Raw genomic sequence first — 16,565 nt, forward strand, 5'->3', positions numbered from 1 at the left:
CTGTAACGCCCCGGGTCACACGTCTAATGTCCAAACCTCAGCCTCAGTGTGTTTCAGACCAGCTTAGTGGTTCGCCAGCGGCCCCCAATCTGCCTCCAGAGCAATTAACGCCTCCTGTAGTGAACAGGATGGATGTGGCGTTGGTGGTTTTAGTCCAAGGCAAAGCCCTCCTCTTAATGACCTTAAGCTCCCCTGGGCTCCCAGCTCATGACTTATAGATCACACACCGGCTGTGTGGACTCAACTGTAAATATACTCTGTTCATAAAACACCGTAGGGTTATTATCACGGCTGCCGTCCTCGGCTTTTATGTGAAATATTGACGCATGAGGGACAGTTTTTGGGGCAGAATTGCATTGTTTTGATGTAAGGGCGAGATGAATGGCATTGCTGTGTTGTGCTGTTTGGGTGAAGGTGTAATAACTATAAAGTTGATCTATTCTAAGGTCTCTGCAGTAATGAAGGTAATAACCAGATGGAGCAGATTCAAAAAAACAAAAACAAGTTCTCAAATTCTGCTTCTCTTAGTATCTTCACTGTGTTCAGTGGACTGAAGTTGGCATTTCATCTTTCACTTTTTTCCAGTTTCTTTTTTTTCTTTTTTCTGCAGGGCAGTGTGGACTATCCCACCAGAACATAACATTTTTAAGAATGTTTTTTCCCAGGTTAATGGCACAGAGGTCGCACCATTATCCATTGTGTCTGCTGCCTCTCAAGGTTTTGAGAAGGTAAAGCTGTGTTGCTCAAATCCGCTCTGTCTTCTCTTGATGTTTTTTTTTCTTAAAATAATCTCTGTCTTGTATTCTTGTTGTCCACAGTATGACTTTGCTATGTAGCAACCTCATTCTAGAGGTGTAGTTTTTGCAAAAAAGTGAGAAAACACTTACTTACACAGTTAAGTTCTGCCAGCCTATTTATACTGCTGATTGATTGAAGTGATATTCCAGTTGTCTCTCATAATGAACAAATTAGGACAACAGTATAAAGAATATTAAATGGACCCTGGTTTTATTTTTTACTTGCTGGAGGTATTTTCATTTTTGTACATTCTTTCCCCCCAACTGGAAAAAAATCAAACGGCATTAATGAGTTCATGAGCCAAATCAGGAGCCAAACTCTAATTCCTGAAAAAGCTTTGTGCTTGAGCCCCTCAGTTACTTTTAACAGCAGCAGCCTCAACAAACAGATTCTGCATTTCCTCTGACACAAAATAAGCAAGGACACCTGTACACATTAAATATAAATCATTTTATAATATACAAATTGTACAGATGTCATGAACAATAGGAATGTGGACATACTCAGGATAGCAAAGATAAAGAGTACTTTTTTTTTTTTTCCTTCCTTGATAGCAAACACTGCTATGCAAGTGACAACAGCACATGATCAAAGATACTCAACATTCAAGATGGCAGCCGAGGTGATAAAAAAACATCAGAGACAGAAAAAAACCTAAGAATACATTTTCCAGAGGCTGTGCGCAAGCTAAAGTGACAACGCAGAAAGAAAAAAAACCAAATGACGGCATCCTATTGTATCATGTTCTGTCATTTCTACTCTGCCCATTTCACATCATAGTAGCACACAGGAAATGAACCATTGCGTTTTTTTTATTTTTCTTTACAGCGTCACCAAGAACGATTGCACCAGGCTCAGATACTTATGCTGATAGAAGACAGGAAACTGTATATAACCTTATTTTTTTATTTTTTTTTGCACACAAATGGGCAGAGAGCTGCAAATGTATATTTAAGTCTAACATTAATCAAAGGTCTCCTCCTTTTTCACGGACATGGTTCAGCATCATTTAACTGATGAAGTGTGAGATACTGCCTCGCTTTTCTCTCCCTGTCTGTGTTTTTCTTTTACCAGGAAAAAAAAAGGAAATCTAAATTACCCACAGTCCCTGAAGTGTACTCATGTAAGAGGTTAGACTGCACCGCCACCAATCAGCCCTTATCAGGTAGGACAGGCGGATGCAGGGCCGTTTGTAACTCTTGTCAAGGTTACGACCATCCTTGTTTTTTGGGATGTCCAACTGGAACATAGTAGGAGTCGAAAACACCGTCATGTCACATGACATCACCTCTCCGCTTAACTGATTTCTCAAACTCTGCTTTTCTAGATAAAATGGAATATGATCTGTTTGTTTTCACCGGATGCCAAAGGGGAATAAATGTCACAGTTTCAGATTTAGAAAAACACAACAAAAAAAAGACAAAGGCAGGAATACTGAAACACATTCATAAAGCAGTTACAGTAGATGACAGTTAAAATGTTTATCTCGACGTCAGGGGGAAAATGAAGAAATTGATTAAATCTGACGAAATAAGTTGATCAGGATCCAGTGCGGACATTTGTCAAAATATTCACAACGATCTCGTCAGCTATCAAAAGGCGTCTTTCGGTATTGCCTTTTCATAATTCATATTTTTGTCACATCCTGACAAACACCGTGAAAGTGACAGCTGAGTCTCATTTGCTCCCCCAGCAGCTCTGATGCAAAAGGGATGCATCAAATATTCCTTGAATACAATAAGTGCTTATTAAAGCTCAAACAGCCTTTAGCTAAAAGCAGCTGAGAGAATGAAGTTTATAAAAAAAAAAAAAAAAAAGGAAAAGAAAAACACCACAGAGAATATTATGATATGACTTCATATCCTAAATCAATATTATCAGAGTGGTTATTTGTCACATGCTCCTACAAACTCCTGTGTACAGCTGTGGGAAATCCATTCTGGCTCAAATATGACCTTTGACCTTTGTCTGCCATTAGGATGACTCCGTCATGGTGGAGGGCGAGAGGACAAGGAGCATATGTTTGTGGGGGGGGTTCACGCGCACGGTGACCCCCCTCGGTTTAAAACCAACAACAGCCCTCTGGAGGTAGCTCGAAGCGCCAGAAATACATCTTTAGCAAGCTTTAGCGGAACAGCAGAGGCAACACAAAGCCCACAGTGAAATCTCTGGACTCCAAAAAAACATTCACAATAATGATAGTAAAAAAAATTCAAAACATTTTAAAAATAACTCCTATCACCTTCATATAGACAAACACTTGTTATCCCCCTCACTCTGAATTCCAGTAATAAAACAAGGAACAACAGCTTCAAAAATACCAACACGGACTGTAGCAAATCTTTCCTGTTCGACTATAACAAACATAGAACACTTAAATCACTTGTGCCTCTAAAAGACATTTCTAAAAAGCAGATCGTGGGGCATTTACAGTATAGTAATAAGGCTAAGCTGGTCACAGTTTTTATATACTACTCTACACAAAATCACTTGCCATTTTACATTGAAAATCTCAGCGGCGGGCGGATTCATTAAGGAGAGCACTTGTTCAGCATAATCGATCTTACTTACTTTTTCTTGAATAAAGTATCATCTATTCTCATAAAACAAAACAAAAAATCCAAATTATGACGAATTGTACTCTGTGTGGAGCAGGACAGCAGGTAGTTTACGTTCTTGATTAACATTAACATTTTAATAAATAGGCTTTCGGACATATTGTATGATGAAGTGTGGGTAATTTCTTTTTGCAAAATTTTGAACACACACACACTCTCTTCCTCCTCAGTAATAATGATTCCCCATGACATCGGCGTTAAATCTGAAGGCTGTTTGCAGGACATGTTGAGGTGGTTTGCTGTCAATACACGCCCCAATAAGTGACCCGCATTATAAATGCATGATTCCTGACAGATACCCCACTGACAAAACCCATTAGTGGGCTAATGAGAGCTCCGCAACGTGAACGTCGTCACCCCCCTCCCCCCACCTTTAATACCCCCCATCCCCTCGTTTTTAAAATGGAAAGCTACACGATGCCATGAAACGGCACATTATGACTCGGTTATTGTAAGAAATGATGTCGGGGAAAGAGGTGCTTAAAGAGCTGGAGGTAAAATAATGAAGGAAATCTCAACGGGGGGAAAAGCCGAGCGTGAGTGGCCGTTACTTTAAATGAGCCTTTTCATTTCTTTTATTTGACTCCCTTATCCTCTGCGGTCCTTTTCTCTCGTACGCTCTCTTTCTATGTCTCAATTTCTCTCTCTGTCTCTCGATCTTCAGCTTTGGTCTCCCTGTAAACAACAAGGCCTCGGTCCGGACCACACAGCTTAACCTTGTCCCTGCACTGATGAGGGCTTTTGTTTGTGGCCGTTGACTGGAAATGTAATGAAAAAAAACCCAGAAATAAAGCCTCACTCCTGCATGTGAGAGCTAACTAGGTGGATCCCCCCCCGAGCTGCAAACATTCAGCTGAGTTTCACATCCTTATCTGACTCGGCTCTGAATATGGAACATTCTGTATGCAAGGTGAGCTCAGCACACCACGCCAAAGAGTGATTATCGGCTCTCTTTGAAGCACTTGACGGCTTAGAGCTCAGCGTAAACAATTATCTCTTCACCCTACTTTGGATTGCCTGTCGCAACAAACGCCTTTCCCATCACCTCTACCAGCGCCCTCCTCAAAAGTTCCCCCTCCGCATCCCAAACTGACTCTGACGCACAGAACGGGAAATGGTGATGCAGTCTGTGATCACACAAACATGCCTGTCCTTAAATTGTCAGTGGTGTGGGTGAGGACTGTGACCTGTCACGATTCTGTCTCCTGGATTTTTGAGGTTACTCGTATTTCCTACTGCCTAACAAACTGAAAAGAACTGCTCCCAGTATAAGTACCTCTTGTAACAGGTGATATACTGAGGTATACCTATTAGATTTGTGTTTCTCAAAAGCAACCAGAGAGTTTTCTCCGATCCTCGATCGCTGCTTTTCTCTCAGTTTTTGTAATAAACCCCTGTAATTGAGAATCATGTAACGGTAATAACAGAATAGGAGTAGAACGGACATTGAGCTGTTTGCCTGTGTCATTTGATTAGCTCAGAAGAAGATGGCATTAAGTAGTTGGTTGTCATGGTGACGACACACGTCAGCCAATGTGTAAAAGGGACAGACGGCATGGAAGGACTACATGAAAGCACGCACACTAGACTCAAAGGCTTTTTTTGTCAGCGACTTTCCTCATGTCGGTTCATGTGGAAGTTTAAACCGAAGTAGCCCACTTCACAATGCCAACGGTCCACATAAAAATGGCCTTCCTGCTGCGTTGATTTCAATTGGAATGTCTGTTCTACTCCTCTTCTATTTCTACACATGTATCGTTCCTCACTCCCTTAAAGGCCTGGTCACACCAGAATATGGCACAGTATAATTTAGAGGCTTGATAATGTAACATTCTAGCATAAGTCAGTCTCAATATCTCTCCAATCTTATTTTTCTATGTTTTTCAAGGGGCCTTTCACTGCCCTCTCACATTCTGTTCTCAGGATTGTATTCATCTAATAATGAAATGCTAACTGTCACTTAGCTGCTTATCTCGGTTGCTATCGGAACAAGAAGGTCTCACAGTTTAGTACTTATTTGAAGCATCCAATACTGTCTCATAACTATCACTTTTGTGTAGCGGTTTATACTTTGACATAAGAGGTGAATTAAAAGTGGATGGCACAATACAGCTAAGCTAAATTAAGCTACGATAGCTTCCTTCATTTTGGCTCTCCGAGTCTCAGTTACCTCAAAGTTTAACACTGTCAGGTTGGCTTACTAAAAGATAACTTCATCCCAAACAAACGAAATCATCTCTGCAATTCCATTAAAAGGAAATTAATTTTGCCGTTTTTAGATGCTGGTGTGACCACGCCTCTAAACTGTTTCACATTCTTCTTAAACAAAAGGAAAATGCGCCCAATCTGATCTTGGCATCATTCCAGATTTTCAACCCCCTGTCCATCCTCATCCTTTTTTTTATTCCAGTGTGTCCACTTTGAACATCTGTTGTAGATATATACATTCAGTATGTGTGATTATACATTAGGGTTGATATCTGCGGTCGCATGAAATCTCTCTGTGGCTACACTACGGCAGGCTGCGGGTGAATTGTCTAAGAAACGTGGTAGGCTTGGAGAATGCTGCAGCGATGGGGATCAGAACCCCTTTTAATTTGGATCAGGGACTTTGAACCAGTTCTTACGATGGGGGATTTTTAGAGGTAGGGTGGGGAAAAAAACCTTGACTTGGACTACTTGGGGCTACTCTTCCTTCTCTTGGCTTTCGATAGTCGGTGTGGCCTGTGAGTCTGGCGCTATCTCCTTGGCGATGACCTCCACGCCTGCTGGCTCTCCTGCCTTGCGTTTGATGGCGGTCTCTTCGCCCTCGTCTTTCTCCTCATCCGTCTCCACCCCGTTTTCGATCACAGCTTCTGCCACGGCCTCGTCTTCTTTCTCTTTGGTCTCGCTCTGTGTTTCGACGGTCGCGATGATTTCCGTCACTTCCTGGATCTCCCTGTTCTCTAAAGGCTCGCCGTTCTCTTTTGATCCCACTCCGTCCAGTGCTATCTTTGCTCCTCCCTCTTCCACTGTGCCATTTTCTGCTCCTTTGTCCTCCGTCTCTGCTCCTCCATCTTTCTTTTCAATGCTGATTTCAATCCCATCATCAATCATTCTTTCTTCCTCACACCTCACCTCCCTTTCTTTGGATGTCTGACTTTCTGTTGCTGCCTCTATATCTGTTGCGTGCACCCTCTCATCCGTACTATTGTCTTCCTCTTTCTCAACCTTTTCTCTTTCGTCAAGAATCTTGGGATCGTCTGCATCCTTCTCGGTCTTTGTTTTCTTCTTCTTCTTGTTCTTGGCTGTGTCTTTGATGCAGTTCTTGTTGGACTTGCTCCGGGGCTTGAAGATCAATTTCTGAAACATTCAAAGCTTGCATTAGCATGTTAGTGGAAAGCATTGTGACTCTTTAAATATGCTTTTGGGCACAAAGCAGTGTGCGCAGACTTAATTAAGAATGGATCACAGCGGATCTAATATTGCACCCGGATAACGAGCTAATTCAAATGAGTCTCATTGACGCCGGGAAGGAAATTGAGGCCGCTTTGAGGGGAGTTATTGGTGGCCTCCAGGTTCGCAGTCTGACAAAACAAACGGGGAAAATTTTAATCCAATATGTTGTCAATTACTTGAACAACTTCTGCAGGGTTCAACTCACTGCAGGGAAATAGAGAACTGAGACAGACTTCAAAGAAACGGCCAAGACAATCTTGTTAACGCTAACAATTCCCTGAGTCTTAAGGCCTAATACATTTGTTGTTGTTGTTGTGATGGCAGTTTAAATTCAGGTCACAGAAAGCGTCAACATGGATTCATTCCACTGCGGACAAAGGTTAGCTTTGGAGGTTATCGCCGCTATTCAGGGTCACCAAGAAAGCTTTACCAACCCTGCTTCTCCAAACAACACATTCGTCTGTTTCGTGTGTGTGTGTGTGTGTGTGTGTGTGTGTGTGTGTGTGTGTGTGTGTGTGTGTGTGTGTGTGTGTGTGTGTGTGTGTGTGTGTGTGTGTGTGTGTGTGTGTGTGTGTGTGTGTGTGTGTGTGTGTGTGTGTGTGTGTGTGTGTGTGTGTGTGTGTGTGTGTACAAAAAAAACAGCTGTGGAATAAGCAGGTGACTGGTGGGAGAGCCGACATCCACATCAGCCAAGCGAGACAGAGAGGAATGTGAGGTCGTGTACCTTGGATTCCCTCTTCTTCCGGCCCAAGATGGGTCTCTGCAGGAAAACGATCTGTTTGGTGGACAGACTTCCATCACTAAAAAGAGAGAGACAGAGGGGAAAAATGGAAATGCAACAAGTTAATTCATCAAAAAATGACACTTATTTATTTAGAAATGAGAGGTGGGTTAGAGCAAATTTTTCCCACTTGCTTTTCAACATTTAGTTACGATAACTGACAGATGATTATTTGCTTGAAAAATTGCAGCAGAACTCTAAGATAAATATGTATAATTAATTTGTGTTAAATCCTGAGCTAACACAAATTGATCCACACTGTTTGTGACCTTCCATCAAGATAGTCAAATGATTGCTGGCCACTGCTCAAGCTTCACACTCTTATCTGACAGTTCAAGGATAAAGGCTTGTGGCCCAGCCTCTTCACCGCTGTCATCCGTCATCGTCATTTTCCCCCCTCATGTTTGAGTCTCGCAAGGAAACCAATATTTCACACAATCCGCCTGAACATCTTCAACTTCTCAGAACATGTGTGGTTCTTCTCTTTTCTTTCAATTCCACCAAACATAATCCTCCGTCCCGTGCACAAGTCACACTCCTGTGTCACGAGAAGGATAATCTGCACACAAGTACTCACGCTGACAGATTAATCGTGGGCAGGAAATGCAGATTCATTTCTGAGTGGGCTTCCTTGTCTCACTCTCACTCCTCCGTCTGCTCTTCTTCATCAACTCACATCCGTTTTTGGTGCTCTTTCTCCAACTAGCTGCCTGCTTACTTTTAGCACTCTGCTTTTATCTCCCGTGACAGACTCATTTTTTTTCTTCAGTTTTATTGTTTTTTGCTTTATTCCTTCTGTTTATCTCTTGGTATTATTGGACACAGCTTAAAAAGCAGATATGTTGTCCTGTGCCGCTATCTGACACAGGTTCAATAACACCCACACACAGGTTTGGTGCTGTCTAATGTTAAGCCGCCAGCTCAACTTTGCACATGAGGAAAGATGGCAGGTTTATGATCACTGCAGAACCCTAAAAGCCTGCTACAAATCTCCCCTTTCTCAACATCAAATGGACTTGAGACTCCTCCAGCAGAAGGCTTACTATCTAAACCATCCAAAGCCCACCACAACTTCATTTTTTTTTTCCATTACCTTCTTCCTCCCACCATTTATCCGTAAGCTATTTTCGAGGCTGTCAAGAATGCTGGACGGCTTCCTGGGTGAATCAAAGACTAACCGGAGTTCCCAGCAAAAAGCCCCAGCCCATTAAGCCAGAGAGGAGTGGATGGCTTAGAAAATTACAGGCCTTTACTGAACCGTCTTCTCGGCTGTCAGCTGCACTACTATAACTTGAGGCCATACAGAACAGCAATGACCTGTGTCTATTCATGGGTGAATGTAGCTGATGGCGGCTTCATCTTTAGGGGAAATAGTCTACTGCCCACCTCTGCTGCAAACTGCCATTTGTAAAAACACCTGACAAAACAAATGCTGCACAGATCTTTGCTCCAAAAAGATTAGGATTAAGACTCTAAAATATCACTAGTCTCCAGCCAAGTTGGATACCTGCAATAATGAACTAATTTGTATGAACCTTGTTGTTCCCCTGTTGTATGTTCTCTTGTTCCACAGTTAATGTTGAGAAATTCACATCTACTGTAGTTAATGGCTCTAAAATGTAATTACCATCCACATTAATTGAATGTGGGCGAACAGGAACGCATGCTCTGAGACAACTACATGAATTAATGTTGTGTGGAGAAGCCGCTAAGCACCAGTTAGCATTAATTTCAGACGCGGCTGAGATCGCTGACACTTATCCGACCCCTCCAGATGAAGTGCAGTCTGGAAACCCTCAGACTACAAAAAAAAGCGCGCATTTGCAAATTTGCCGTGTTTAAAAAAAAAATGGAGGAGTCAACAGTACAAAAACAAGTGTAATGAGTATTGCTAATCTGAAATAGATCATCAACCATTATATCGCCGCGCAAAATGTTTTCAAGGCAGGGAGAGAAATGAGCTCCGTCTTGTACTGTATCTAGGCCGACTCTGATTAATTAGCCATGTTGTGCTGTTGTGTTGTGGCATTTTGAGAGAGACGAGAGAGGGGGGGGAAAAACAAAGCATGAAAATAGAGAGGTAATTAATCAGCTATGCTCCGAAAGAGCAGTAAACGTGACCAGCCGAGGTGGGGGCCGAGCAAACAATCGGTCAATGCACTGATGGAAATACTGCATGTACACTTCATCAGTACGACACGGCGCTATGTAAAGAACAGCTTTAGATTTTTCAAGTCTATCTCGAAATGCTGCTAACATGCCTTTTAATGTCGATTAAAAATTGTTATTTGTTGCTGAGATCATTCTTTCCGCCCGATATGGCAGCAAAGATCCTTTTTAAAGTCCTCGTTCTTTGTAAAGTTTCAGTCTGCGTTTGACAAATCGGTTGTAGATCTTCCAAAGTTAAATCTTTTTTTTGTATTTTATTCACTCTCGTGTTTTTCTGGACATTATTTCCTTGCTGCAGCAGAGGGGCTAAAAGTGGATATATTACACTAACGTGACCGATCTAGCTGAACTTTAGCAGTCATTCTCTGAACAACAACACTGGATGTTCTCTCCCGTCAATGTACACTGAAATTGCTTTTACTGTACTTTGTGTTAAGTATGAACAGCGGGAACATTTGCAGCGACCAATTATCCTTTCAAAGTACATATGTGCATGTGAGTATTGAATGAGAAAAATGTGAACCTGTCTTTTAAGTCAAAATAATGTATTTACATTTTTGTAAGGTACATACTAAGAACAGCACTGCACTACATGTTTTTTGAGTAAGTATTTAAACTAAACTTGCAATGATCTCTTTTTTTTAATCTTTTGATATTCCACCACCAACCGTTGAACAGTCTGTTGCTAGTAGCAACCATTACTCGCACATTTCCATAGCGGTTAAATTTTAACTGACATTGTTACATCCACCATTTTGTCAAATCTGTGACCAAACAAGTCTGTAACATAATCCCAAAATGCCTTTGTTGGAATGGAATGTTATGTTAGCGGTAAAATGTAGTAGTTTTAAATATGTTAACTGCGAACTAAGCTAGCTATTAGCTGTCTGTGGCTAAAAGTTTGCAAATACAACTAATTACTGTTGCCTTTGACCTTGTGAACTTTGTAGAACTACTTCATATGTTCTGTTCATATGCTATACTTAGCAAATAAGGTCTCTTTACTGTACAAATTTATTGATATAATACATATTGTTTAACTCTTGTTTATGTTATCTCATTTTCTGCATCTGCGCCGGCTACAGACGTGGCCATAATCATAATGTTTTCGGGTCGTCCATCCGTCCTGTTCTAGTGAACGCAACATTTAGGAACGCATCGAGGGAGTTCCTTTAATTCTGGCACAGAATTGTCCACTTTGACTCAAGGATGAATTGATTAGATTTTGGTGGTCAAAGGTCAGTAAACAGCAACGTGACTGCTTGGCCCAGGCTTTAATCCCAGTTCTGATTTGTAATGACAATCATTGAATTTGTTGTCCAATACTGCTTTCAAAGTTCAACATTTGCTTCAATTAAAGACTTCAAAGGCCAACTGCTGTCTCCAACCTTGTGTAAAACATTATCTGACTCCATTTCAATCAAAGAGCAGCCCTGTTGGACAGTGAAGGCCTTTTCCTCTGTTTTTTGTGTGTGTACTATTTTATTAAATGCCTTTGGTATGAGGGGTTTAGTCATCAGCATGTTGAAGCAGAAATTGTGTCTTGAATTGAAGCTCCTCAGGGTGCGTGAAGAACATGCGAGGCCTTTGACCATAAGCGGATGTGCACTCATATAGAAGCCATGAGTGATGAGTCAGCACAGGCTTAGCTGAGGAACCGTTGCATTTCAGTGAGGAGATTTTCCACCAACAGTCAGAGCTGCTGCTGTTTTACACTTTCACAGCTGCTGCTGCTTCTCGACACGAAGCTCAGCCTAAACTGGCACAGATTTAGGTCAATTTCTGCTAAAAGCCGTCTTATTTCTTTGAACAATGACTTGAGAAGATAAGGTGTGCGTGCTATAACTTAAACAGTCGTCACAGGAATATTGTGGCATGTACAGTTGGTGGTCCCTGCTACAAGTTTATAATGTCTTTGGATTTAAAGTTGTACCATAACTTTTTTTTTTAGCAGCTTCACATTTCTTAAGAAAAACTTTGTAGGTTTTTGTAACTTCAGAGTTGCCTCCCAGCAACAAAAACTAAAAGATGGCTCTAGTGACATTTTCTATTTTATATTCACAGAAAAAACAAAGTACGTGTATTCTTTGTAAACACTGCAGTGACACAAAGCTGTTACTAATAAAAAGCTACTTCATTGTCATCTTGAGAAAAATCCCAAATGTCAACTTTTTTATGAACTGAGAAAAAGAGTTTTGTTTCAAACTCCTCGTCAATGCACTTTTGGGAAAATGTGTTTTTTTTAAATGATTCAGGAGCAGTGCTGGAACATAATAATAAAGTAGATTTACTAATCTAGTAAAACCTTGAGGTAGGGATATGTATTCAGATGACTCACTGCACATTCTGTTTTATTCCATTTTAGCACGTTTTTTTCTTCAATTTTCATTTAATTATTTTAAAAATCCTATTTATTTATAAAAGTAATCTTCTAAATTAGTTAAAAATGCAAAGTAGAAGTGTTTCTAAGTGTTCACCCCTTAGGTCATAGTCGACACATGCATTATCAATGGTGCAGCTAATTGGTTTAATAAGTCACATGATCCGCTGGGTGTTCTGAATACTTATTACTTGTTAATAATTAAAAAGTAACAGAGAGGCTTCTAGTTGAAGCTTTTGCAATTCCTTCTGGTGGCCATCAGGGGTCGTTGGAGGTCATATATAACTTAATGTCCCTTTTAATAGTCAGATGAGGGTCATTACCTGTTAGTCTTGATTACAGGAGTTGGCAGCACACAGGTGAGCCTCCATCCATACGTAGCCAAGGACTGCAGCAGGGGAACATAATCTGCCTTCACCTGCAAACCCTGTGGAGAAAACAAGTCGTCCATTACAACCTACAATCAGCCCAAACAAAATCAAAGCTGCACACAATCCCCGTCCTTCTCCCCCTCAAACACACACACACACACACACCGTGTGCATGCATATTATGTAGCAGAGCGCGTTCGCTGCTCTGATTACAGATGTGAAGCATCAAGGTACGAGATGCAATCAAGAGCGCTGTCAGCATCACTTCAAATCTCGGTTAACAAAACTACCCCTTCCTCTCACACATGGTGGCTTTAATACAATGAACCTGTGCAGCCGTGGAGCTTGTTTACAGAGCAATGTACACAGCAAAGATTAAAAAAAACTCAGATATAAACTGCTGCACAAACTCCGTGGTTGCCATGAGTCAACATGGCAACCATCTCTATTCATGACAAGCATTTGTCAGCACAGTAAGTCCTTAAACAAATAGACTGCTCAGATGAAACTGCTCACTTTGTGGTATACATTTACCTGTGTTTGTGCTATAGAATACCGTCTAATGAGCTATTGTCTCAATGACAGATTTAAACCAAGAAAGGACAAAAAAAAAATACATTTAAATGATCATTTGACTTTGGGGACAAGGAGTCTGTTGGTAACGCACACAGATTACCCAATGTACTTTCACAACACACACACACACACACACACACACACACACACACACACACACACACACACACACACACACACACACACACACACACACCCTGTTGGGAGAGGAAGCGTGTGTGTGGTTTGCCATTCTTGTCATGTTATGTAGGCACCTGCCGAAAATGCGAAACCACAACGCGTGTCAGTTGAGATTGCTCAAAACCAACAACAATTTATGCATGCATATACACACACACACACACACACACACACACACACACACACACACACACACACACACACACACACACACACACACACACACACACACACACACACACACACACACACAGCGGTTTGGCTCCATATTCTCCAAAAGGATGCATGAAGTTATGGACTGCAAAATAAAAATAATTTGAAACATAATAGTAAAAATAAAAGTTTCAGTATTCAGGCCGTTACCCATTCTTTTTTTTTTTTCTTTTTTTTGCATAAATTCCAGACGGTTACACCCGGATGTGCAGCATGGGCACTGATATGAGTCAGGGAGGCGGTGCACATGAACAGCGAACTTCACAGAGTCTATTCATAGTGCGCCGATCAACTGTACGAGAGCCGAGACTTGAGAATACATCACACCTACACACGCTACATTAGCCTTCTCTGTACTGTGAACTGTGAAAATCTTGTCTAATTAAAGCTGCACCAGCCGAGGTTTCCGTGTGAATATACTGTACAACTGCTTTCATTAGCCTGAACCACAGAGAAGCTGCATTAGAAAAGTGTCCCCTTTTGTCCCTGAAGGAGATTCATGAAAGAGATCTGGTGACACATTAACAACTTCAGAGTTAAATAGAAATGCAAAGTAGGACCCATCACCTTTTTGATTTCCTCTCTTTTCTGTCTTTTTGTAGAAATGATCACTGATCAGAAAAGCTTTTATTGTGGTAGGTCTTACCAGAGTGCTAGTGAGCAATCTGGACGTGTTTTCTGCTCTTACTACTCATTAATATCACTAACACTTTCACATAAACTTCTTCATGCTCCGTTAACCACATAATAATTTTCTTCAACATATTTTACTGTACTTTTACAGAATTAACATTCTTGGAAATAACACTTTAAAGGGCCAGTTCTCTCAAATCACATGTGATATAATTACACATTTTTTGAGAAGGGAAGTAATCAATGATGTTGATCATGTGGGCTAAACTACTGCCATACTGTAATACTATTAAAAACCGCTCACCACAACTTCTACTACTAAACTATCACAACATCTGCTTCAACAACAATAACAGGTACTACCATTGAAGCACAACTAATACTATTTATATCAGTGTTTATCTTACTGAATGTACCGTATATAACTAAATCTACTTGACTTGGTAACAACTACCACTATTATCACAACTGAAACCACTACTGTTTCTACTATTAGTATTTATTTTTTACTGATCTACTGCTGTTGAAACCTCTTGTACTACTTCCTCTATCAAAACAATCTCTGATTACAAATACTACTAATGATGTATAATCCATCTATAGCAGTAGTATCATTACAACAACTACTGCTACCATTTGAATTACTATCACAGAAACTGCTACAAATAGCCAAGTAGTACAACTACAGCTGCTATCCTTCTAGCTGTAACTACTACTTCTATTGACACTACTACTACAAGTATGATTACTACCAAGACTACAGTACTTTCCTTCTACTATTGCCTCTACTCATTCTGCATCAGGGTCCAGTTTTTGGTCACACAGAGAGAAGAAAGAATAAAGCGAGAGAGAGAGAGAGAGAGAGACTGATCAGCATGCAGCGCTCATGAGACAGACGTCAAGTCCAAACACTTAAACCCACTCCACCGCACATCGCCTCATCTTTCTTCCACAGATTCCTATTGACCAGGATGACATAACATGCACAAACAGACCTAAAGCAGTCACATATCACGTCGTAGGTTGCGAGGAGCTAATCGTTAAAACACAAGACACCACTCCAGACATTATTTACACAAGCATTACTTTCTCAGTTCCCTGCAGGGAGCAGGCAAATCTACATTTTTTCGGAGGTTTACGTTGGAACCACTCCCAGAAAACAGGCTCTCTTTCAAAGCCTTGCCCGGGAAAGTAAATTGAGAAATAATTTTTCTGTAATGGCTTGCTGTTCTTTTGGAGTAGGTGAGAGTTAATCACAGTCCCCGGAGTCTGGCTCCCCTTCTCCTCCCTGACTTATTATACAGGGCCACCTCGCTGCATCAGCACTCTGGCACCAACATCCGAGCCTAAAAAACAAAGCAATCACGCCGCCATCTTTGTCTCTGATGTTATCTGTGTGACTATAAAAAAAAAGGACCGCACGGTGAGAGGAGAGAGGAGAGAGGAAGCTGTAGTTCAACAACCTCAGTTGAAGCTACTTTAAATTTAATCCCGTTTTTATTTTTTTCTTCCTGAGATCATTTCGTCACACAGGAACACATTTGTACCTCGGAGCGTCTGGCTCCAACCACATCGCTGAAGGGCATCTCAGCATGAAGAGCAGAATATGTCAGTGAGTTTCACTGTCAGAGTTCTCCCTGCTGATGATGGAATCTAAAGCAACAACTGCTATAAGGCAATAACCCACATTTAATCTTAAACAGGCCTTATTATGCTATTTTCCGGGTGCATATTTTTATCTCAAGTTACAGTTACAACATGTTTACATGCGTTAATGCTCGTAATCCTCCTTGTTTTTCTCATCATGGCTATCCTGCAGCACCTCTTCTCTCCCTCTCTCTGAAATGCTCCGTTGTGGCGCTTGCTCCTCCCTCCAGAAAGCAAAGTCTGCCCTGATTGGTCAGCTAGCCCGCTCTGTTGTGATCGGTCAACGTTTCACATTTCAAAAAACTCTTCCTTCGGAGCTTCAGCTCCGTCTCTCTTTTTTGTTGTTTGAGGGCCAAACTAGCCGGAAGGAGTTTTACGTCACTTCTGTAACATTGTGACCTCATAAAGTTACATTATGACCTCATAAAGTTACAGAAGTGAAGGAGATAATTCAATGGAGCTGTTTCAGGAGCTTCTGAGGGGGAGGGTAACTCCTTTTAGGCGTAGACTTCAGGTTTTACACTCTACGAACCTTTTTACATGTACAAAAAGATATATAACACACTAAAGAAGAGGGAAAAAGTAGAAAAGCATAATAGGGCCGCTTTAAAGTTTTTGATGCTTAACCTCCAGTCAATCATATTCCGAGATAGTATGGAGATATATTATCCAGTATTTGGGATCTTGGACCTTAGATAAAGTAATTTTCAGCCATATGGCAGGGGAGCGGGCAGCTGCAGGTCAACTGGAGGTTAAGAGTA

General features: G+C 41.1%; 1 protein-coding gene across 1 annotated transcript in view; it reads right to left on the bottom strand.

Moving 5' to 3' along the window:
- Positions 1–1,645: 1,645 nt before the first annotated feature.
- The window catches only part of LOC129109941 (raftlin-like), a 103,660-nt gene continuing 88,740 nt past the window's right edge, over positions 1,646–16,565 (bottom strand). The window contains exons 8-10 of the mRNA XM_054622089.1: positions 12,508–12,611; positions 7,579–7,654; positions 1,646–6,758 (exon numbers count right to left, since the gene is read on the bottom strand). Of these exons, the coding sequence (XP_054478064.1) occupies positions 6,102–6,758; positions 7,579–7,654; positions 12,508–12,611 (837 nt within the window). The 3' untranslated portion in view covers positions 1,646–6,101. The remainder of the gene's footprint in view (positions 6,759–7,578; positions 7,655–12,507; positions 12,612–16,565) is intronic.

Source organism: Anoplopoma fimbria, chromosome 20 (genome assembly GCF_027596085.1).
Source record: "Anoplopoma fimbria isolate UVic2021 breed Golden Eagle Sablefish chromosome 20, Afim_UVic_2022, whole genome shotgun sequence".
In the NCBI taxonomy this organism is placed as follows: domain Eukaryota; kingdom Metazoa; phylum Chordata; class Actinopteri; order Perciformes; family Anoplopomatidae; genus Anoplopoma; species Anoplopoma fimbria.